This window comes from Pelecanus crispus, chromosome 1 (assembly GCF_030463565.1).
Source record: "Pelecanus crispus isolate bPelCri1 chromosome 1, bPelCri1.pri, whole genome shotgun sequence".
NCBI lineage: Eukaryota > Metazoa > Chordata > Aves > Pelecaniformes > Pelecanidae > Pelecanus > Pelecanus crispus.
In genome coordinates, this window is record NC_134643.1 from 114,273,062 (window position 1) to 114,295,678 (window position 22,617).

The window sequence follows — 22,617 nt, forward strand, 5'->3', positions numbered from 1 at the left end:
TTGCTTCACTGCTAACAAATAATAACAAATAGACCATTGCATATTCTCCACCATGACGCATTTACTTTATTCAGATTTCCCAAATACATAGGTATCTGAACTTTTCAATTAATTTCACCCTAAGGTACTCAAAGCAAGCAATGCACATTACCAGGTAGACTCTTGAAAAGAAATCTATCTTAACTCATTTCCTTTCTCATTGCAGTCTTTATTCTGAGGAAGAATCAAAATGTCACTGCTGTAAGAGAAATTAAACTAGTAGAAGCTCTCTCTTCATGTACCCCTCTCTGGGCAAGGGATAGGTTTGAAGGTCAGTTCAGTGTTCTCCATCAGTACAAAATCATATCTGCACAGCTGCAGCCTAAAAAAGTAGAAAAAGAAAAAAATGTGCACAATAGAAAAAGTTAACATTAATAGAAAAGTATTTCAGTATTTGAATTATTAAACCTCCAGTATTTACCACCTCTCAGAGACGGTACTCAGGACGAAAAGAAATATCTACTTGTCTTAAGTTTACACCCTATTTTATGCATCACTAGGGTAGTTTTGCTAGACTGAACAACAACCAGGACATCAGCTGGACGGTGCAGTGGCGTGAGTAAGAAGTGTATCACATTAGTCTGAAATATTAAGATGCAATACTTCATCCATTAAAGCTATTAATCTGCATTCAAATTAATTGTTTAGAACAATGGTCCAAGAACAGCCCTATTCCTGTTAACACTGGGCCTGAATAATTTATTTTGAGCTCTCTAGGTATCAAAGTTTCTCTGCTTTCATTCCACAGAGAAAAGTAGAAAAACACATCATAGTATCTTCTAACTCATTCAATTGCAATGACAGCATGTGTAAGAAAGTTTCATGCAAGAGAGTAATTTGTCATCTAAACACCAAGAAAACTCAGAACTGCATAATACTACACGAACATACACAGAGGTCACGAAAGGAGTCACACATACACAAAATGTTACTTTTTGAGGTCCACATAGATGCTCTACCTTTTAGGGCAGAGGCAGAAGCATAGCTCTGCCCTTCATGCACAACTATAGATAGATGGTGAGAGCTGGTTTCAACAGGCAAATGACTAGCACACCCTCTTATGGCACCTCTAAGGGCATACAAGCTACGATACTTATTTTATTTAAAATTATCTTCTATATTGCTCTCACAGATGTGGCTATACAACACAATGCACCTCAGACTGGGATGTAGCATACAGTGAACCAGCTAAAGGACAAAGCCTGAGAAAGAACATCCTGCCAGGCACTTCTGTTGTTGCCTGTTAGTGTGAGACTTCCAACCAGTCAAGGCTCTACCTGTCTGTATGTGAAAGGACTGTCAGATTTCTATATAAGAATTTGAGGCCCTTTAAGGACCCCACAAAGCTAAGACAGTAGATTTTGTGACTAAGAAGATCAAGACAAATTCTGGTATTCTGGCAAAGCACAGAATTTCATCCAGTCCTTCATTCTACAATTTGTTTTGATTTGAATTTAACAGTTTACTACTATATTATTTTTGTAGAGGGAGAAAAAAAAGACATAAAAGCACAGAAATTGCCAGCATTTTAAAAGTCCTTACAAAAGACTGTGAAAGAATCCACAGGACAAATTTCCAACCAGAACAATGTAAGATTATTATATGCATCCATTTCCTGAGCTGACTTTTGATATCTCACGTAACAATACAATACTGTATTTTAGCACATTTGTAACACTATTTGCAACACAGCAGCACAATGTGTTAGCATGGCCAGGTCTCCAACAGCAGTCATCTCCTGGGAAGGGCTCTATCTAACCACAGGGGACACAATACAAACCATAATGATGAATACTAAAAATAAAAACATATGGTTTCCAACATATTGTATCTCATTTGAAGTGCAATCCATCTAAGCTTGTGATACTGAGTACCAGGAATGCCTTACGGGAGAGTAGCCCTCAGCGAGGAGCAGGTTCTCCAGTTCACTGACAAGGAGCAAAACACAAATAATTTTTTTGTTCAGTGAGGCTTTCATAATCACTCACTCCATGTGGCTTCTCTGCTGTCTACTAAAAAGCAAGGGCATACCACACTCTCTTGTTCAGTAGAAGTATGAATAAGGTCTTCTTTTCTATTATTCCTGTTCTTGTTTTGTTCAAAAAGCCAAAGGTGACTGGGCTAAGTGTCTTTGAGACATTCACCTTCCCCATCAATTGAGTTGGAATTAACTGACAGGTTCAAAAGCTTTTTGGGAGAACTGACACACGCAAGTTAGGAAGGCTTTCTGGTTTTATGGGTGAGCAGGAATGATTTATCTCAGAGACCAGAAGAAGAGTCTGAAAGTTATATGTACCTTTTGGCACTCCCACATTCACACACCATCTGTGTGAATAATGGACCAGCCCAGTAGACAATTGTCAGTGATATTCCCCAAACTCCCACTGTCTGCTATTAACCCAGTTCTACAGAGACTGAGACTCCTATTGTTTTTATCCCTGCACCTGTCCCCCAGTTTTTACCTACTACTTTGTTATATGAATAATTTAAATATTTCTAATGTCGTTCCTAGTTGATTATCCTGCATTCAACTAATTGTTGTAATTATATGTAACTAAGGTAAATACAGGTAGTTATAATTACAATGAGCAATTATGTAATTATGCCAACCAATAGTGTTGTAACATCTGCATTTAAATTACCTTTACATGCTGATTCAATACACTATTTTCCATTGCTATCTAAAATGCCTATATGACTGCCATCTGTTGAGGCTCCATGTGAAGAACTTTAGTGGATCCTATATTAAAGCAAATCAAGTGCATCTTACTTCAAAACTAACAAGACTCAGAGTAACAGAAATGAAAACTCAAAACCAGAAAGGGATGTTCACTGGAAGTCTTCCTTATTTGCTAGATCATTATCTGAAAAAGTCCTGAATGCTGATAGGCTTGCATGAAATGTGTCTTCTGATTTATCACCACTGGGTTGAGAAAAAAAATTGCAATATGATTTAGAGCTTTGACTATCTCTCATCACCAAATGCTTTGAAATAAAATCATGCCAGTTCACCTGAGAGCTTGAGACTTATGGCCTTCAACAAGTTAATAAAGTCTAATGCATACACGTTTTGGGGAAATATTTTGATTACCGTTCTGTTTCTCTCTAGGTCTCTCCCACCCATCTCCTTCTTCTCAATAAATATGAAATAGCAGATTAATTTAATAAGGTTTCATAATTTTTACAAAGTATCATAACCAATTGCTACTAGACTATTATCATATACCAAATCAGAAAGCCTTAAATGTTCTTTCTCAAGTTAACAAAATATACTGACTTAAGACTTACTCATATTGTAATATTATTCCCACTCATTACTTATTCAATAACCATTATTAGATTTTATTTTTGATTCTGACTTCGTTGAATCTGCCATTCATATGAAGCAAATTAACATAATAACTGAAACAAATTCACGTAATAACTCTAAAATAAAGTACTCTTGCTACTCCTGGATATTTCTTACCTATTCCATGTAAGAGGTTATTTTCACACGATGCAAATGTAAAATGTAGTTGCTAATGCTACTGTACAAGTAACTATGGAGATCTAAAAAATGAACATATGGCAATACTGCCCAGGTATTTAAAACCAGAATGTTTTTAGTAATAAGTAATAAAACTTAGTAATGACACTTAAATATCAAAAAATGCAGATGATTTCATTGTATGTGCAGGCAAGCATAGACTCTGTTTTGGTCTTGGAAGGTCTTTACCATCAGCAAGAAGACCAAAGACCTATTCCAGTCACACAAGTAGCTGAAGTGCTCCATGTCATATCTGAGTGTGAAAAGCTGTCTACAGACACATGATTAAAATCAGAAAAGTGTTTAATAAAATTTGTCTTCTGGAAGAGAACTTAACCATGCAGGTGTAAGTCAGGCAGATCTACATAAGTGGTCCTTGAAAACCCGTTGTGACCAGACAGCAGCAGCAGCAGCCTGCTGTAACAACCAGCACACTTGTTGACATCTACATGTACAAGAGATGCAAACTGAGGGTGCTGTGCACTAAATGCTAATGTACAGAGCAGCTCTTCCATGTGATAAATTTTATCCTAGGTAGGATGAGAAGGATATTTATGCATTTAGGAATATGTGATTAAAAAAATCAACAGAGGGAAATACACACCCTGAGCAGTTTAGTTGATACACACACAACTTTGATACATGACAAACACTTACCTTTCTGGATTATTAAGAGATTTCAGCCTCATCTGGAGAATCCTAAGCTTGTGTTTTGGGCCTACTAAAGTCTTCGTAGAAAAGGTCAAGGAAATTTTCGATATTTTGTCAAGGTCTTGGTGAAATCCAGTTACCATTTTGACTCTTTTATATTGCTGAAATGTTGAAGCTTCACTAAAGAAAAATATTATTTCTAGTCAGGGTTTTGTTAGCTGAGTAATATTCAGTATTACTAGAGCATTATTATTAAGATCAGAAATCTTGTAAGATGTATCGACTTTGAGCATTCAGAACAAGGACACCTAGAACTGGATTCAAACCAGTACCATGCAAGGACCTGGGCTAGTTCATAAATGGAGAGAGGATCACCTCCGTGTGAGGAGCATTGGCTCTGACACTGAGCCATATGCAGGAAAAGGAGCCGTGGCCAAGTCTTAACAACCTCATGATACTTTTTTGACTTACAAGTTAACAAGTTAAAAGGCTTAGGAAACTCAGAAAATTAGTCCTATAAAGTGATAAAAAAGATTTAGAGACAAAGCACAGCATACCTATTCATTGCTGATTCTACTGTGTTTCCAGCATAATCTGTTATTTTAACTTTAATGAAACCTCTCTTGACGCTTTTATTCCAGGTAGTAATATCCAGTAAGTAGTTATACACTGCAAAAAGAAATAGGAAATAATAAGATTCAAAGAATGACCTCAACAGGATACAGTTGTTATTATCACCCTGTTAAAAGTATTCACTGGCTGATGATAGGAATAATGACTCTTTACTTCTAAGTTATCAGCTCAAAGCAGAATAAGAAGGCTATTGACAAAAATTAGCTTCTACCAAATGGTTACTTGGAGTTTTGTGCAATCAGTGTATCATTTCCTCTAGTTCTTACATGGAAAGGATTTGCATCAGAAAGCTACCATCATAATTAGCATGAAGAGTTTGACCTGCCTAAGGAAAAAATGCAAAATCAAGCCCTAACTAGCGCCTTCGGGTTTTGGCAAGCTCTCCAAAGAGGAGATATTTGAGCTACTACTGTAGCAACACTACTACATTACCCACCAAAGTGACATGTCCAGAGAACAGCTGAGGTACCTTGGCAGCGAGAGGGGAGAAACAGCATTGGCACAAGCTTTATGTATAGGCGAAGTGGGCATTTAGCTAGGTGAGCAGATTAATCACATGGTAAAAGCTGAAGAGAGGCATTATTCCTAAGCCTTGCTTGCCCAGCCTGAGCAGGTGCAGCAGTACAGGTCCTCCAAGCACCCTTCCCTCAGAGAATTCAACCTGCTAAAACTTCTGTGTGGATACTAGAAAAACTGCATGGGGAAGACTGAGGAAGAGGAGAGGGATTTGATTGCTTTACCACGCTCCAGCCCCTTCTCCCCCTCCCCTGGAGGGCCCATGGCCTCAGGAAAACAGGCTGGGTACCCGGGGCTGGTGCCCTCCGTGCACTGGCATGGAGCTGACCTGCTCTGCTTTGCCCTCGGAAACCCTGACCTGGCCTTCTACCGCACTTCTGTAACCATCACCAGTACTGGAACCGTGCTGTGGCTAACCAGAGGGAACACAAGTTTTCTGCTCCCAAAGCAGGGAAGCCAATTCAAACTCTTCTTCTGCAATTCTTCTCTCCTAAAAGGCCAAGACTCACTTCATATGAAAAACTTGTCCTGCTCAGGTTTACAGTGTCACTTAGTTTTAAGGCCTCTTGTTTATTTCTTTTTCCTCACGTTTTCAAAGGTCTAATAATTAAAATAAAAATACCCTCTTTTTCAGACTGGTTTAGTAGACTCATTTTTCTTGACTTTGCATATTTTCCCTTAAATTTATGCTGTCATTACAGTGTTTCTTATTCCTCGCCATGTGCCTCATCCTATATTTGGTAATATTTCTCCCCTTCTTTTGTCTCTTCTACCACCCCTGTCCCAGAATACTATACATAATCTTTTCTTTCTGCCATGTACTCTTTCCACCATCAGGATTCTGCCTGGTTGGATTTTTGATGAATGCCCAGATTTTAATATGTGTGAGAGTGAAAGCAAAGCTGTATTTTTCTGTCGGAAGAATGAATGAGGAGAGAGACCTAGCAGCCTGTGCAGCGTTGGGAGCATGGAAGAGCAAAGCCTAAGCAAACAGGAGCAGGGGAGAACAGTGGTAGCAGGTTTGGGTTCAGCTGAAAGACCACTGGGAATAGGTGTTATTTTATGTAAAATCCATCACATCTTCGTTAACGTCTCCTTGGCCCTTTGGAAGAAACAGTGATGTACGTAAGCATGATTACCACTATAAAAAGAGATATTCAGTCCCTGGTCACAAAACTTGCCAAGATGATGGAAAAAGCTAATGGGAAAACTTGATTTCACTTGGAATTCCATGTAAGCCTATCCCCATACCCCAAATCAAAGAACCTTAAATATAGCCAATTAGAAGAATGTGCTAATATTTGCTTATGGTGGTAAAGTCTCTTAATAAAAACAGAAATTGGATGAGAATCTAAACTGGAATCTAAATGGATAGGTTGATACCTAAACTGTTGCAGCTAAAGCCCATGCCATGAGAATTCATTCCCTTGGCGTATAACTCTGAAACAGTCAGCTAAGTTTTCCCTCCACTGTTTTACTCCTAGGGAGACACAGACTGTTAAAAGCTGGAGTAGCTTTAGTTGACTGTGGGGTGCTGTCCTCCTGGGGTGGAACACAGACATGTCTCTTTTTTGTCCCCCACCCAGGGCAGTCTCGCTTCCCATTTTTGCTCTCTGAAAATGGCAGCAATGATCCCATCTCAGCAGGTTCTCTCAGTCAAGCTTTTCCCCTATCACTTGATTCTCATTTTCTGGCTTCCTTCTTCCTCTTGGCAGTCCATCACATTACTTTTAAAGTCACATTTCTTTCTTAGTTCACATGTTGCTTACTTTTCTGCCAGAATCATTCTTCTTCCTCCAGTCTGCGAACTGACACTTAGCTCATGGTTTATTACACCATTTTACACAGCAGATAACAATAACTTTCTACTTTTAACATGCTTTCACTCCAGATCAGCTAACAAATAACAGCCATAACATTTCATAAAGATTTTGTTATGTATTCAGTCACTCACTGCAGAATGGGTCTTGATCCGAAGTATCAAAGTAAGTTTTCGTTGGTGAACTTATTGGGATTAATAGTTTTTTCCATCGATCAGCATAATAACCTGAAATCCAAAGTTTAAATATTTCATTTCAGACACTTAGCAAAATCATGATACACATATAATTACACAAAGTAGCTCACCCAAAGTGACAGATTTGGCTTTAATTTTCTTAAATATTCTCTGAGAAAGTAAATTGACTTGGAAAATGCAGGAATCCCCTGAGTATAATAGAATGTAGTATGCAAGTATTTCATTCTTCTAATATGTTAGTACCACTAAAATTGTCATGCTGTAATAGTTGGAATCTATTTAGTCTAGAGTACTATCTCCAAACAATAGTGCTTATAAACTCCTGCAGAGGCAATAAAAACAAACCCAAGAAAGTAGCCCACATATTTGCAGAGAACAGTTACAGAACAGCTTCACATTAGGTAAAATTTCTTCCTTTCTCTTTTGAATCATTAAAGTAAATATTTTTAAACCCTTTAGTCTATAATTGTGGATATTATTTAATAAAATGTTAGATACCCTGTAAACCTTCTAAGTGTATGGATGTAATGTAGAAAGAACTTTTGGTTTACACAATTCTATACTTACTGTCTTTGGGGCTTGATAACAGTCCTTGTTTCTAAAACAGCTGATCCTATTCTCCCCCTCTTGATTTCTTTACCTAGACTGGGCAACAAGGGCTAGTTCCAGGCTGCAGAGCTGCCGCTGCAAGGCAGCAAGCAGGAAAGCTTGCAGTAGAAGGATGCTATTTCTCCTCGCAGTTCCCAGATTCAGCTGCCTGCCTTTTCCTCCTAGGTTCTACGGTTATTAAAAAAAAAAAAAAAAAAAAAAAAGGGTGGCAGCTGACTGGTCAAATAGTTCTCTACCTCTAGCTCAGGTAGTCTGTGTAAGTGCATCAGGCATGGCTAATAACCATGCTGGGGAAGTCCTGGCATCTTTCTGCCCTACTGTAAGGTCCCATTATGGTTGGGTTTTATTATAAAAAAGCATACAGTCTATCTATGCTTTTTCTTCAAACCTGATCTAACTAATATAGGGTGTACATCCTAATGTAAGGATGTAAGAAAGACAAGGTACAAATTGAAAGTTAACTTCTACTTAAATATTTAAAAAATTTCATTCTTAAGAAAACCCTGCCAACTAGGAAATGCTGACACTATTGTAGCTCTTTGCAAACTGTCCCCAGAGCCTCTCTAAAAGCAATAAAACCCCAAACAACTAAAAATCCCTGCAAATAAAAGCTTGATTCCAAAAGAAGAGCCAGAGAAACCATGAAGTTGCTATAAACATTATTACTCTTAAATAAAAACCACAGGTACTCTAGGGATGATAACACACTGTGAAAGCCTAAAGTGATGAACTAAGTAGAAGCAGTTTCTCTGTAGAAAGGAAATACACTGTGAATCCATTTCAGACTGGAAAGCATAATGATCGAAGATTAGGAACATTCAGCACCTGTGTCTAACAGAGATAACTATAAAGCAGACAAAACCATAAACTTTAAACTACTTTAGACAGTATGCAGCTCTGCACGCAATCAATCTCTACAGATCCCTTAACATGATACTACAGATCTCTGGAGTAGCCCCAGAAAGAGCTCGTCTGGATTTTCCGGAAAATCTCACCCAGCCTAGAGTAGATATCCTAAAGCTTACCCAGTACTGGACAGGACATTGGCTGGAAAGCTTCACAATCAACACATTTCCCTCTCTTGTAATCCAAGTAAGAGTCACAAGGATATGTTATTATGTTGCACCTTCTTTTCAAAGATGATAAGAAGAGGAAGACAGATCTTTGATGGTCACACTTAAAATACTGAAGTCCTTCAGGAAAGAAAAAACGAAATATACAAAGAATATGTAGTCACTTTTCTTCATGAAAGACAAGATGTTATCAAAGTGATCCCATTTACCTGAGTCACTCTTAGTTAGCCATGCTTTTATCTTCTGGTTAATTGACCACCAAGTGTAAATAATGGATGCACACACACAAGAAGAAGAAACTGAAGACTATTTTGAATATTACAGGTACAGAGAAAAATCTACAGGGTTTTACATGTAAGAAATAGTCTACTAAGTCCTATCAAATTTACAGAATTTATTTGTTATAAAGCATGAGTCTGAGTTAAAATTTGCCTTGTTGCATCCAGTGCGGAACATTTTGGCAGAAAAATTACCGTGAGGAATACTTCAGAGATTCTTCTCTCTGGTTTTTTTGGGGGGTAATAAATTAGTTCCTCTACTAGCAAAACAAACAATGAGAATTGTACACATGAAGATGATCCTGAGTCTTAAGGGAACCTCCCATACTCACAGACATACAAGTGGAAGCCCTATGCTTTTGCAGCAGCTCTAATTCAGAGCAGCACTGTGCAGATTTGTAATAGAAACATAGACAGACATAAACATATCCAAAAAGAGTAAACAAAAACAATGGGCAGAAATCTTGCCTAAGATTTATAGAGGTGAAATAAGCAAAATTCTGCAGCAAAAGATCATGTCGTAAAACTTGTTTTCATCCCAGAGCCTAAAAGACCTGTCCAAAACCTGTTCATCATTGCCAACCAGGAGGAACCTAAGCCACAGTGAAGATCTGAAAGCCTTGCCTTTCATGTCATATGCAAGTGATACTGTCCAAACCACTTGGACACAAACATCTTCCCCCATGCCTAGCCATATATAAACACAGAAAAACAATGATCACTATATGTAGGTTGTATAGATAATATAATAATTCCATCATACCAATAATAATGGTTTGGTGGAATACGTATGCTTATAGGAAGATCTTTTTTTAAAAAAAAAGATGTCAAAAGTCTTTGTTATTTCTCATTTGCTGAGTGGGGATGCAAAAGACAGAATACAATGCCCCCAGCTCCCATATTACCGAATATGTGCAGTGTCCATTGAATTCAGTGTAACCTTTTCTGATTTGTTCTCAAAAGTCTTTTCTTATTAATTGAACACATTTTTATTTACCACTGAATATTGTTTGTGGACAACCAGGCTGATCCGTTCCTCCATTTGGATAGAAATCAATGGTTCCTAAAGGTTTCTTGAAACCTAGTGCTAAAGTAAAAACATCATGAATCAAAAAAACATAAACAGAGTTATGCAGTCAATTATTTATCATTACATTCATTACAAAATAACATGGAGTTCTTAAAGAAAATTTTTGCTGTTGCTGTTCTTTTGTTCTGTAAATGGAAGTCATGTTATAAGTTAAAATACATGGGTTTTTTTCTTTTTAAGAAAATTATATATATGTAAAATGCTATACACAAATGTATACAAATTTGTGTAAGATTCCTACTGCCACAAAAGAAAAATGAAAGAACAGAAGCAACTATTCAGTGCTGTAGCTGAGACATTATTTGCACAAAGAAATTTATGAAATTCATGTTCTCTCCAGCAACGAAAATTCTTTCCCAATGTTATTTTCATTAGAGTAAGATTTTCCATTTTTTGCATGACATTGGATTCTGAGCTACACTAACGTAAGTAGTATATCAAAGTAGAAAAATCTGTGTCTGTCCTACAAAAGACCATGAGTAAGATTTAACTCAATCTGACCTACCTTCCTTTTTACCACACTTTATTCACATAATTGGAACATTACAAAAACTGGTATTCTACAGCTTCACATATAAATCTGTACAGTAAAATGCTTAATTTTTAATATTATTAGAGAAACCGATATGAAACTACACAAATAATGGGGCAAGTGTGGTACGTTTGAAAGGTTTACTTACGGGTTTGAGAAAAAAAAAAGATTATAGCATGGATGAAGCAGCCTTTATGACGTTTTTCATTTTAACCTTACAGTAATGTGATTTAGAATTTTAAGCAGTGGATCTGTACTGTACTAACGTGATACAGCTGAGACTGGCTGCCTCAGAAGGGACTAATTCAGTGATAACCACATGCTTTACAACCTCTATGTTCACACACACTAGCACAGCAAAAGAATGTTAATGCTAAACTATTTTGGAAATAGCAGTATCATAAGTTAATGCAATAGGCATGCTTTATTCAATGTGCAGACTTGTTTTTTTCATATTCAGAAGGAATATACTAAGGAATATATTATAACAAACAAGACATAAATGACAGCGGTGTAATCACTACTTTTGCATGACATTAAATGGACTCATGACTATATGGTTATCTACATTTGCCTTCAGTTAGCTGTTGGACATAAACGTTATTTCAATATTTTTAGGTTCAATCATGATACTTCATTCACTCAGTATCATGGCTACTCGTGTCAGAACTGAACAAAACAGCCCAACATTGCTTAAGTCATTAGTAAAGTTTAGTTTCAATTTCTTGATGAATAGGCATAATAACATACAGTGTGATTTCAAAAGTATAGACATTGTTAGAAAGTAACAGCACAGGAATCCACCTGATAACATAAAATATACTTCTGCAGCGCTATTTGGATGTTACTGAAACAGCTTATCCCTTCTTTTTTGCTTTCCTGCCTTTCCTCAAGTTGAAATAGGAAAATTAAGGCTATGTCATTACCATCGGTATCTGAATGGATTACATCAACAAATTGTGCATCAGTACGATCCAGTCTCCCCTCTGGTGGTTCTCGAGTGAATGAAGGGCCTGCTGGATCAAGACCTAAATGAAAATAACACTAGCATTACAAATCCTGGGGTCTGTTTGTACAGATATATACAAGCCCGACATTTGAGCATTACTTATCAATGACTTTTCATTTTCCTGAAATAATAATAAAAATAAAACCCAGCACAATTCTTCTCAAGTTTCCATTCTTCAACTTGCTAAACAAAGCAAGGGTTCCTACCACAAGACTGATCAATCCATATCTTTGAATTTTTCTCTCTCCCTAATTAGTTGTGCTCATCTCCTAGTTCTCCAGATGAATTATAAACCAACAGCATTAGGGATCAAATCAGGAGAATTAATTTTGTCCTTTTCTCCAGAAAGTACCATACATATCTATTATGTACTTCATAAAAACGAAATGCACAACATAACTACTGTCATCACCAGAACCCAAGATGAAGACATCTTGGATGGAGACAATTTCAAACATGCCTCAATCATTTTGTCAGTTGGTGTTGAAACTACTTATAGAAAAACAACTGTTACATACAACTAAGTGAAATGCTGGTTTTTGACAACATTTTCACCTGAAGGAGGTTTGGAAATCTTATACTTAAATCAAAACTCAACTATGACAAAAGAGATTCCAACTGAGATCCATAAAAAGCACTTTATATCAAGGAGCAGGGGATTTGGGTGGCAAAATATAAATACTGCATATTCTCATTCATTTTAGGTATAGGGAATTACGTTGTGCAGCCCCGAAGCCTGATAATTTTCATGATGGTAATTTCTGTCCTTCACAGGAAACTGAAACTCTCAGCTGAGGTTTGCTCTGCTCCAATTTTCTTGACAACAAAAGCACAAAGAGGGGAAATGAAAAAGCAGCAAAGATGGAAAATACAACTGCAAAGGCAAAACATATTCCTACATTTAACTGACTTCTAATTGCATTCTCACTGATTGAGAGACAGGGACATAGCATGACCTTAGCTTATCCAAATTTGTATTAACTGGCAGATGTTCTTTAAGAACTAGTCTAGGAAGGTTGTCTCTCAAGATCAACATAACCAAGACCCAAACTACTGCAGGGGATCACGGAATGCCAGGAATTCACATTCATAGTACCCCAGGTGACAAAGGTCATAATTTTAGTCCACTAATTAGTTTTATACTTCAGAAACCTCCAAACAGTGAAGAAGAAAATATCTTTTTTTTTTTTTTTAAACCTCATTTTTCCAACATCAGTTTGGGCCACTGTCTCAACTTGTTAGAAGGAAAGAGTATCAAAACAGTCACTTAAGAGGCTATGACCCTTGTGTGTTTGGACTACTCAATCTTTGCCTTTATTCATCCTATCGGTAATTATAAGAAGGTGGTTGACACTTTCCATATACTTCTGTTCACCCATGAGCATCTGAGCTCAGCAATGACATGGATCTTCTAGCTCCCAGTTATCATACAGAGAGGACACAGACCTGCTAGCCTAGCATTGCAATCAAGACTGTTCTCAACCAGTAATGCCACCAAACTCTAGGGAATTGTGTAAAGTGGAAACGAGTATTCTTAACCAAAGGAATATAGCTGGAGCTTATCACACTCTTAGAAGATGCCCTGACTTTCAGATTACTGCACTAAAAGGGGAGGAGTCTCTAATACCCTTTCTTAAGGCTGGTTACTGGCTCCTCTTTTTGGGAGGAAAAATTTTGGGAAAAAATTTTGGGAAAAAAATTACCTAAGTACTCTGAAGAGAGTGTTTGGAGATATGAATCTCAAGGAGAGGTAACTGCCTCCTTTCAGCCTGAAAACATCTGCTCTCTTAAATCCAAAACACTATCAGGATCCAACAGTCCCTTCTCTGACAGTGAGCTTTCTTCTTAACAGACTTGCTGCCGTGAGTTTTGCTCTTTCACCACAAGAAGTATCTGGAGCCTGTGCACCCAAATTAGCACTGTGGATTCTGCCCTAGAAACCAGTATCTAAAAGTTAATCCTGAACTTTGTGCAACCCTGGTCCTGAAAGATGTACTCAAATGATGGTACTCCAATTTTCACTGTATGCACCACTTTCCGTAGATGACAATGCTGACGATGTAACAAGTATGAGGTAAGATTTGCAGTATCCATACATAGGCTGGATACCTGATTTAAGCTCCCTGTAGCAGATAGCTCAACATACTAAAGCCTGCACCATGTTCAGATACCTCAAACTGAAACTAAATACTTGTGCCTAATTCCTGTAGTCTGACCAAGAGCTTTTGAATTTCTCTTCAGAGGGACCTGACTTGCTCGATCAACTAGACAGAAACTCAGGTAGTACGTAACTTAACTCAAGCAGCATTTGGATGTACCACTCAATTCTCATTTGAGAGACTAAACAGGTTGGAAAATTTCAGCTGTAACTTATGTCCTGAAGGCAGACTTTCACAATTTTCTGAACTTCTGTCAGGGATACATTTTTCCTCATGTATGTCACTAAATAATCAGTTCTCATTTGTTGATATTTCAGTGCTAGCATCTATATGATTCACAGCTATGACAACAATACAAGGTACATTAGAATATGTGTATCGGGATTAAAAGCCTTACCTGTAATTCTGCCAATTTTGCCATTATACTTCTGGCCAACAAAACCAGCTATATGAGCTCCAAGACTAACACCAATCATATACACGTTGTCAAGAGAAGCTCCACCTACCTATCAGGGAAAAAAAAAAAACAAAGCCACAACCACACACATGGTTAACTGAACAGACATCAGTAGACTGATTTCGTTTTCACTTTTTGTCAGTACTCTAAGTTATATTTCTAACTAACTTTAAAAACAAATGGAAATTATTAAGTTCTTTTCAGTTTGACATTCTGTACCAGTTAAACTCTGTAGTAATTATGAAATTCTTTGACTAGAAAAATGTAAAAAGGAAGCTTGAGTCACACTTCTTCCAAACTGTCACGTTAGTTAGAAGGGGAGCACAGGGAGGGAAGAGGAAGATATTTACCAGATACAAGAAAGATGAACCACAACTATGAACTAGGGAAAAAAAAAAATCTCCCCCTGCCTTATCCTTCCAATAAAATAAATTTAAAACATAATACCATTAACACATGCCACAGATCTGCTGAATAAATAATCCAAACACCAAGCCAGGAAACATGAAATTGCTACTCTGCCCTTAATTGGTTTAGTGGTGGACTTGGTAATGTTAGGTTAATGGTTGGACTGGATGATCTTAAAGGTCTTCTCCAACCTAAACGATTCTATGATTCTATGATTCTATGAGTAATGGTGCCAAATGCACACCTGTGGGAAAGCCTTAAGGTGCCCATTCTACAAAGCAGGCAGTGTTTAAAAAAACCACGCACACCAAAGAACTCTGAAATAGTATCAGCAGACCGGTTAGAATCTCTGCAAAGTGATGGAATGATATGTGGGATCTGAAATATTAATGCATCTCAGAATGAACTAACAGAGGCCTCACAACAGCTTGCAAGTATGAAACTGGTAGCTGTGGGACACAACATACCCCACCACCATCACTTTGATGACTCACACAACATCAGCCCAAGCATGCCCTGCAGACATTGCTTTGCCAGGCAGACCTGTAACCAGCAATTAACCAAAAATCGTCATTGAGAAATTTGTAAAATATACCTTTTTAACCCACTCTGGATTGGGGACTGTTGTTATAGTCCTATTTTATTTTTCTATTCCGTAACAATAAATTTACTGTCATAATTACAAATTGTTATCACTACATCTAGTCCCAGAGGGCAGATTCTGATAGGGTCTCTCTTCTTTCACCTCATCCTTTCCCAAAATAATGGGTTTTTTACTGAAATTTCACATTAATGTTTTCTTACTGCACAGCATTCACCAAAAATTTCTGAGAATGGCTGAGAAAAGAAGTGGTGAGAATAGAAGAAAAATCAAGTGATAAATCTAACAATGCCATAAATGAGATGATAACATATTTTGTTCATTTGATTAAGGAATAAATACAAAGCCCAGTTATGACCACTGGCATCAACAATTGTTTCAGCCACTCCCTCTAGAATCAAGAAGATTACATGATTTTGGAACAAATACTTGTATCTCTGTCAGTGATTTCTTTTTCATTTAAAATTTTTAATTATAGTAGTTTAATAGTAAAAAGAGTAGTGTAATGTTTTTGTAAAATTTTAATGTTGCATACTGTTTGAACATCTCTCACTTCGCCTCCCCACTGGTGCATTCACTCTTTCCAGAAGACCTAAAACTTCCAGCTGGCTAAAGAAATCAGATGCACTCTCAGGCATACTTCAGTGAAAGGGAAATAAGAACTCAGGTGGAGTCAAAGATATGCAGTAATAACTGCATGCGAAGTTAGTAAATACTTTGATAAAGAAATGTCATTTGATATTGTTCACTTGGCTTCTCTTTAGACATATTTTAAATATCCATTCCCACTCAAACTATGCTATTTAAACTTATTCAGAACAGGTGCAACTCTCTGCCTTACCAGCATCTGGTCAACATAGTTCTTCAGTATTTCTGCAACTTTTCTGCAGTTTTCAACAGCAGTTATGTAATTCACAGTTGTAGCACCACGATTCCAATCAACTATAATGAGATTAATATCCTCTGAAGCCAGTAAAAGCTCCTTTATGTCACCTAGCCATGCCGGTGAAGATCCTGTTGGTCTGAAGCCGTGAATAACAAGGACAATTTTCTTGGAGGTATTAAGGTACTCAGATGCAGTAACATTATGTTCAATGAGTCTCTCAGAACAATTTGAATTTTCCCTTGTGTATAGCAGTAGCTGGACTTTGAGTTCTGTCCCAGACAATGCATTGCCTATATTAAGATCTGTAAATTCAGGACATTTTTTCTCCTCATCTGAAAAAGATGAAAAGGTTAGACAGTCATTTGATGAGTTAGAACACCTGAAATGCCACCTCTTCACTTTTCTTCCCACATTTTTCCACTAAAAGTGAAGAGCTTCCATTTTCTTCACTCCAGACCTTTGGAATGAGGTGCCAGAAGATGCACTGAAGAACGAGGACATACAGTTTCACTAACAACTATGCAGATACCACTATGATCCTCTGAATCCTTCAAATACAAAATTAACCTTTCTAATTGTTCCTGAACCATGTATTTTCTCCATAACAAATACAAATTAGGAGTCAGTGTTGATAAGATGCTTTGCTTAAGCATTAAATTTAGATTCTCAGAATTTTTTCACAACTAATATCTGTTGAATAAACAGGAAGACTGCTGTGGTTGTTTCTTCCTCTTTCAGCCAGGGTGTCAAAGTTGACAATCCTTAGACCTTATTGTTTGATCTAGCAATAAGAAACACTTGCCTGACAGTACAGGGATGATCCAGAACCCTTCCCTAGTTTTGGATCACCATAAAGACACCATTACCAAGAAACAAAGAAAGAAGAAACAAAGGATCCTGTTCTGAGTTTGTGTCCTGGTTTTGGCTGGGATAGATTTAATTTTCTTCCTAGTAGTTGGCACAGTGCTGTGTTTTGGATTTAGGATGAGAAGAATGCTGATAACACACTGATGGTTTAGTTGTTGCTAAGTACTGCTTATGCTAGTCAAGGACTTTTCAGCTTCCCATGCTCTGCCAGGTGCACAAGAAACTGGGAGGGGGCACAGCCAGAATAGTTGATCCAAACTGACCAAAGGGCTATTCCATACCATATGACGTCGTGCTCAGTATATAAACTGGGGGGGGTTGGCCGGAGGGCAGCGATCGCTGCTCACGAATGGGCTGGGCATCGGTCGGCAGGTGGTGAGCGGTTGCATCACTTGTTTTCATGGTTTTCTTGGGTTTTGTTTCTCTCTCTCATTGTTTTCCTTTTCATTACAATATTATTGTTGTTGTTGTTGTTATTATTATTATAATATTTTATTTAAATTATTAAACTGTTCTTATCTCAACCCACAAGTTTTCTTACTTTTGCTCTTCCAATTCTCTCCCCTGTCTCACCGGGAGGGGAGGGTGAGCGAGCGGCTGTATGGTGCTTAGTTGCTGACTGGCACTAAACCACAACAGTTTGAAAAAAAAAGAATCTGTAAGGTCAATGTACATAATGGCACAAGAAAAAACATAGTATTTAGCATTTCTGTACTTGGACAGTTATGGTATACAAGGTTAAGCTGTAGATCAGTCAGGATCAGCAAGAGGATGGAGATTTTCAGAAGAGTCTGAAAAGACTAAATTTTTCCCTTGTGTGCTTATCAATCTTAAAACTTAATGCTTTAAAAAGTATCCTTTGGCTACTGAGGTCACACTGTGTGGATACGCCACTTCAGGATTCTGGGCACAATGCCAACGCCTGTCACAGTTCTTCTGCATGGCCTTCGCTACGGTGTTAGCTGGTGCATGGCCAAAGAAATTTGGGCCAATCTCTTGACTTCTAGTGGGCTATGCAACTCTACACAAGGCTTTTGTCTGATATTTGATGGCATCTTTCTCAATTTTCCTGTCATTAACAACTTTGTAAAACAAGACTCAGTCAACTTCTAGAAAGCAAAAGTAGGAAGAGAAATAGTACCTACTCAGTTCCTTAAAAAATAATAAAAAAGTAACCTGAATTTCTCAGAATTTTTGAGTTACAGGAGAGACAGTTCTAGCCCTTCTCCTTTTCCCAGCAAGTGGCTAGCAGGCAGAACTGAATCCACCACATCTGCACATCTGAGACAGACAGCAAGCCCTCACAGGTTTATAAAGCTGCAAAGGTCAAGTGTCAGGGGTTTACAAGGTATGTGAAAAATGTATTTGATACTATAGTGCAGATCCAAGCAAAGCTAAACAATAGGAATTACAGCACTTAAGATGCAGTAAAGATGCAGTAAAGACTAATTCACTTAGGGAACTATAGACCAATGACCTCTAGACCAATCCATATATGTACAGGGACTAGACCAGTCACTTCTGGACTGGACATCACACACACAAAAAAAAAAAAGGATATTTGCAAACTGGAGCAGGGTTGAAGTTACAGAGTGTTAGAAATGGCTTGAAACTTCCTGCCTTAAATCATCCACACAAAAGTTTCATGCCTATCACCACCTTAGGACAATAGCTACAGTTACTACGTCTAGGAAAAGACAGACTTACCTATATTTCAAAATAAATATCACCGTTCTCCTCATTTTGACATTGAATAATTTAAGTAAGTTTTAGTGTGATTACTGGACAGGTTATTAACTAACTAGTGGTACAGGAAGTCCACTCAGTTTTGTTGCTGAGACTTATCCAAGAAGAAGTTCTGAAACTAAGAGCTGTTTAGCGGCAGTTGCCTTGAATTTAATGAAAACAGTATTCAAGAACCTAGTAAAATGTCACGCATGTGACATGATACTGAGATGTTAATAGAATGTGTCATATTTATCTCTAGTTTTCATATAATGATATACGACAATAAAATTAGGATAGAAATCCTATCACACAAATGTCATATACAAAGCTAAATGATAAAAAACAGCCACTTGATTAAATTTTTGCTATTCAGATTCAGAGCTACAACATGAAACTCTTTCATTTTTGCCTAATATTGTTCTTAAATCCAAGTTTAATTACTGATCCTTATGATTCACTCCTACATATCTAACATGTAAAAGATTCATACTAAGATATTGTTGAAGTATTCCTCCATATCCATTTAAATGTTTTGATTTCTTATCATTCGATTGGTAGAAATAAGAATGAATTCTTCTAAAGCCAGTGGAATGACAGTGACATAAACTAGAGACACAGTCTGGTCCACGCATGTGAGAAATCTATCACAAGGAAATTATTTTAACCAAGGAAACCTATTTACTAGCTGGAAAATGTCAAAGGGAAACAACTTGTTTACTTATGGCTGTGAAATGACAGCAGTTATTCTCTGAAAAGTAAACAGAGAAAAAAAGAAAAGATTATGTCTTTACTGTGGAATTAGGTACGTACTATAAATACATTTATAGATTAAACACATTGAATAGTTTAGCAAGGAGTCATTGAGGGGAAGTTTTTCAAACTCCTATTTCTGATTGATTACTGGAAGGAATACCCAGCTGCCCTTTGTGCGCACCTGTGGGAGTACTCACATACGCTTTTCTGTACAGTCAGAACATACAGATAGGCATTGGGCAGTTACATATGCAGCTTAACTCAGTTAATATACAATTTTAACTTTCCTGTGTACGTTTGTAAGCATTGTAAGTACCTTCTGTGGTTGAAAAGGGGAAAATCTTAAGTGCGCACTTTCTTTGTAACGAAATTTTACTATCTAAAGCATAACTTGAAAACCGTCAACCTATCAAATCAGCAATAAACAATAAACTTAAGGTAACATGTTAAAACTATTTCGCAGTTACCTCTTTACTTCGTACAAAGTGCACATACCTGAGTGTGTCTCTGTGCAAAGTACAGCCAGAGATAAGGTATCAGGCTTTGTTCTATTTACTTTAAAATGAAAACCTATGTCTCCATTTCAAAGTGATCAAATTCTCTTTACTAAGTCTGCTCCATTAGGCATAACTCACAAGGTTTAATCTTTTGGCCAACTTAAATGAAAGCATATTCATTTTTTTATGCTTGAATAAAGCCAAGAGACTACGTCACAAAGAATAAGCTAATAGTTCTTACCTGATTTCACCCAGTATAACAAACAGATGAAGAAACACAATTTCAGCATGTGGAAATGGAGAAAAGCAATATCCACAAACAAGTGGTAAATCTAGTGTTTCCTTATAGTATGCTAGATTTCTAACCTAACTGAATGCCACTAAAGAAATGACATGGAGTAGGAAGCAGAAAGCAAAGCTGTATTCAAGCTTCTGCAATTCATGACTCCTCCTATTGAATGACTTCAGTAGGTAGGGTGGCTTGTGGCCTTTAAGGGTTGGGACTGGTTTTTAATCTATTTCCCTCTCTCTTTGTCTATCAGCAGACTTACACGTAAGCAGTCAATGTTATATATTGCTGACAAGTCTGTTAACACGCGTGGACTTTAGGAAGCAGAGTAACTAGAGGTACAGCACGTTAGAGACCCATAGTGTGTCTTTTTTTATGTGTGTCACTCAACTGCCATTAGAGGCACCGAGATGGGCAAAAGAAAATTAGAACAAAAAGTCATTCTGGTGACAGAAGGATTTTTCTGTAAGAACTTGAAAATAATTCTGAGAACTGTATCTCCATTGACTGTTTTTGCACAAAATTATCTTCTGAGCTTTTTCCAAGGAGTGATTCTCTAATCTAAATCCGGAGGAGGTCTGTGAAAGCGCTTATATGGGAGAGAGATGGAGCTTAGCGCCCCACAAATCTCGCCCAGACACTGACTTGCTGGGTGTTTTGGGTGTGTAACTTAACTTCATTCCCTCTGTGTCCCCAACTACAAAACAGATGAAGAAACGTTTATTTTTGTGAAGCTCATTTATTTACAAAGCAATTCACTGGGTAAATACAAGAGGACAAACTTCAGTTTCTTGGAGTTCACGGTGAGGCAAAGAGGTGGATAAACTCTGCATTGTCCAAGTGAGACGTCTGGATGCTCAGTTTGCCTGTAACTGGCCCCCAATTATTTCCACTGCAGGAGGAAGAAAAACAAACCATAACGCCTCAAATATGAGAGATACATATCCCAGGAAGGTTTTTTTCTGTAGTGTATACTTCACAGTGCTTCTAAATGCAAGGTCTAGGTCTCCTTTTCCATCCACAACAGCTAAGGGGATGTGTGTGTTTCATTATTTACTTCTAAGCGATCCGGCTGGCTTTATGATTCTGAGGAGCTCAACAAAGCTGTGCTACACAAGGTCCGGCAGCAGAGAGCCTTTAGGAAATATCTTCAAAGTCTTCTCCCTTTGAATGAAGCCACAGGGAGAGGAAGATGCACTATGTGCACTTATACTCAAACTGACTCAGCTTAACCGGTGACCTTTTAGCACTTTTTTGCTTCCATTTCTCAAATTTGTCACCCTATTCTCAGTACAATTCACTAAGGCAGCTCTTGTTATCCCTTTGCATTCCCTCTTCATCTCAAATCTTTGACACTTTGCCCAACTATTATTATAAAAGCACAGCCCTACTGACATTACGTATTACTTAGAACGAGTAATGGTATAGTGTCAATTTGGCTCTTTCCCCTCTCTATTTGTTAACACAGATTATTGTTACAACAAAAACTTAGAGCACCCACGCAATCACCGGTTGGGCAGCCTCGGCACGCTCTCGGTATGCAGCATGCATTCATACACAAGTTAAAGCACGGAGAGCTCAACACCACTAAAAATGAACTGGTAATAGCCCTAGTAAAATACCCGTCGTGCTTATCCCAGGACCAATCACCTGATCTTAGAAGAAAATCTTACATATGTACCTCTACATATACCTAATGCCACTAGCTGTGAATAAACACTTGCTCTTTTACACATGAAGGGGGAAAAGAAATTTTCAGTTCCCTCTTGAACTGAAAACAAATAAGCCCAGCTCACACGTAAGTGAAGTACAGTGCTACCCATGCCGATATGACGACCCATGGAACAGTTTTAAAGGCCTCTGAAATCAGTCTCGGGAAAGGACTGCTTTACTAAATCAACGCCCAGAAAGTTTTGCAGTATTAATCAGGATGTTGAACTAGCGCTTGCTGGACTCACCTGTCGTATGACAAGGGGACTGAGTTCACCAACAACGACAC

The 22,617-nt window shown here is 37.7% G+C and overlaps 1 protein-coding gene across 1 annotated transcript; it reads right to left on the reverse strand.

The window, feature by feature from the left end:
- Nucleotides 1–273: 273 nt before the first annotated feature.
- LIPI (lipase I) lies at nucleotides 274–20,634 on the reverse strand. The gene is made up of 10 exons (XM_009486309.2): nucleotides 20,571–20,634; nucleotides 16,440–16,816; nucleotides 14,530–14,638; nucleotides 11,891–11,992; nucleotides 10,340–10,429; nucleotides 9,017–9,184; nucleotides 7,320–7,412; nucleotides 4,774–4,885; nucleotides 4,223–4,396; nucleotides 274–361 (listed from the first exon to the last, which is right to left on the reverse strand). Exons 1-10 carry the CDS (start codon nucleotides 20,617–20,619, stop codon nucleotides 274–276), a joined length of 1,362 nt encoding a protein of 453 aa, XP_009484584.1. The 5' UTR covers nucleotides 20,620–20,634.
- Between the last annotated feature and the right edge of the window lie 1,983 nt (nucleotides 20,635–22,617).

Excerpts from the sequence above, each read along its gene's own strand:
- LIPI (XM_009486309.2), bottom strand. The coding sequence starts at position 20,619 with ATGCTGAAATTGTGTTTCTTCATCTGTTTGTTATACTGGGTGAAATCA. Across the intron at positions 10,430-11,890 it reads AATCCATTCAGATACCGATG|CACTAGGTTTCAAGAAACCT; the intron begins GTAATGACATAG and ends TTTTTACTTTAG. Across the intron at positions 4,886-7,319 it reads GGATCAAGACCCATTCTGCA|TGTATAACTACTTACTGGAT; the intron begins GTGAGTGACTGA and ends TTCTTTTTGCAG.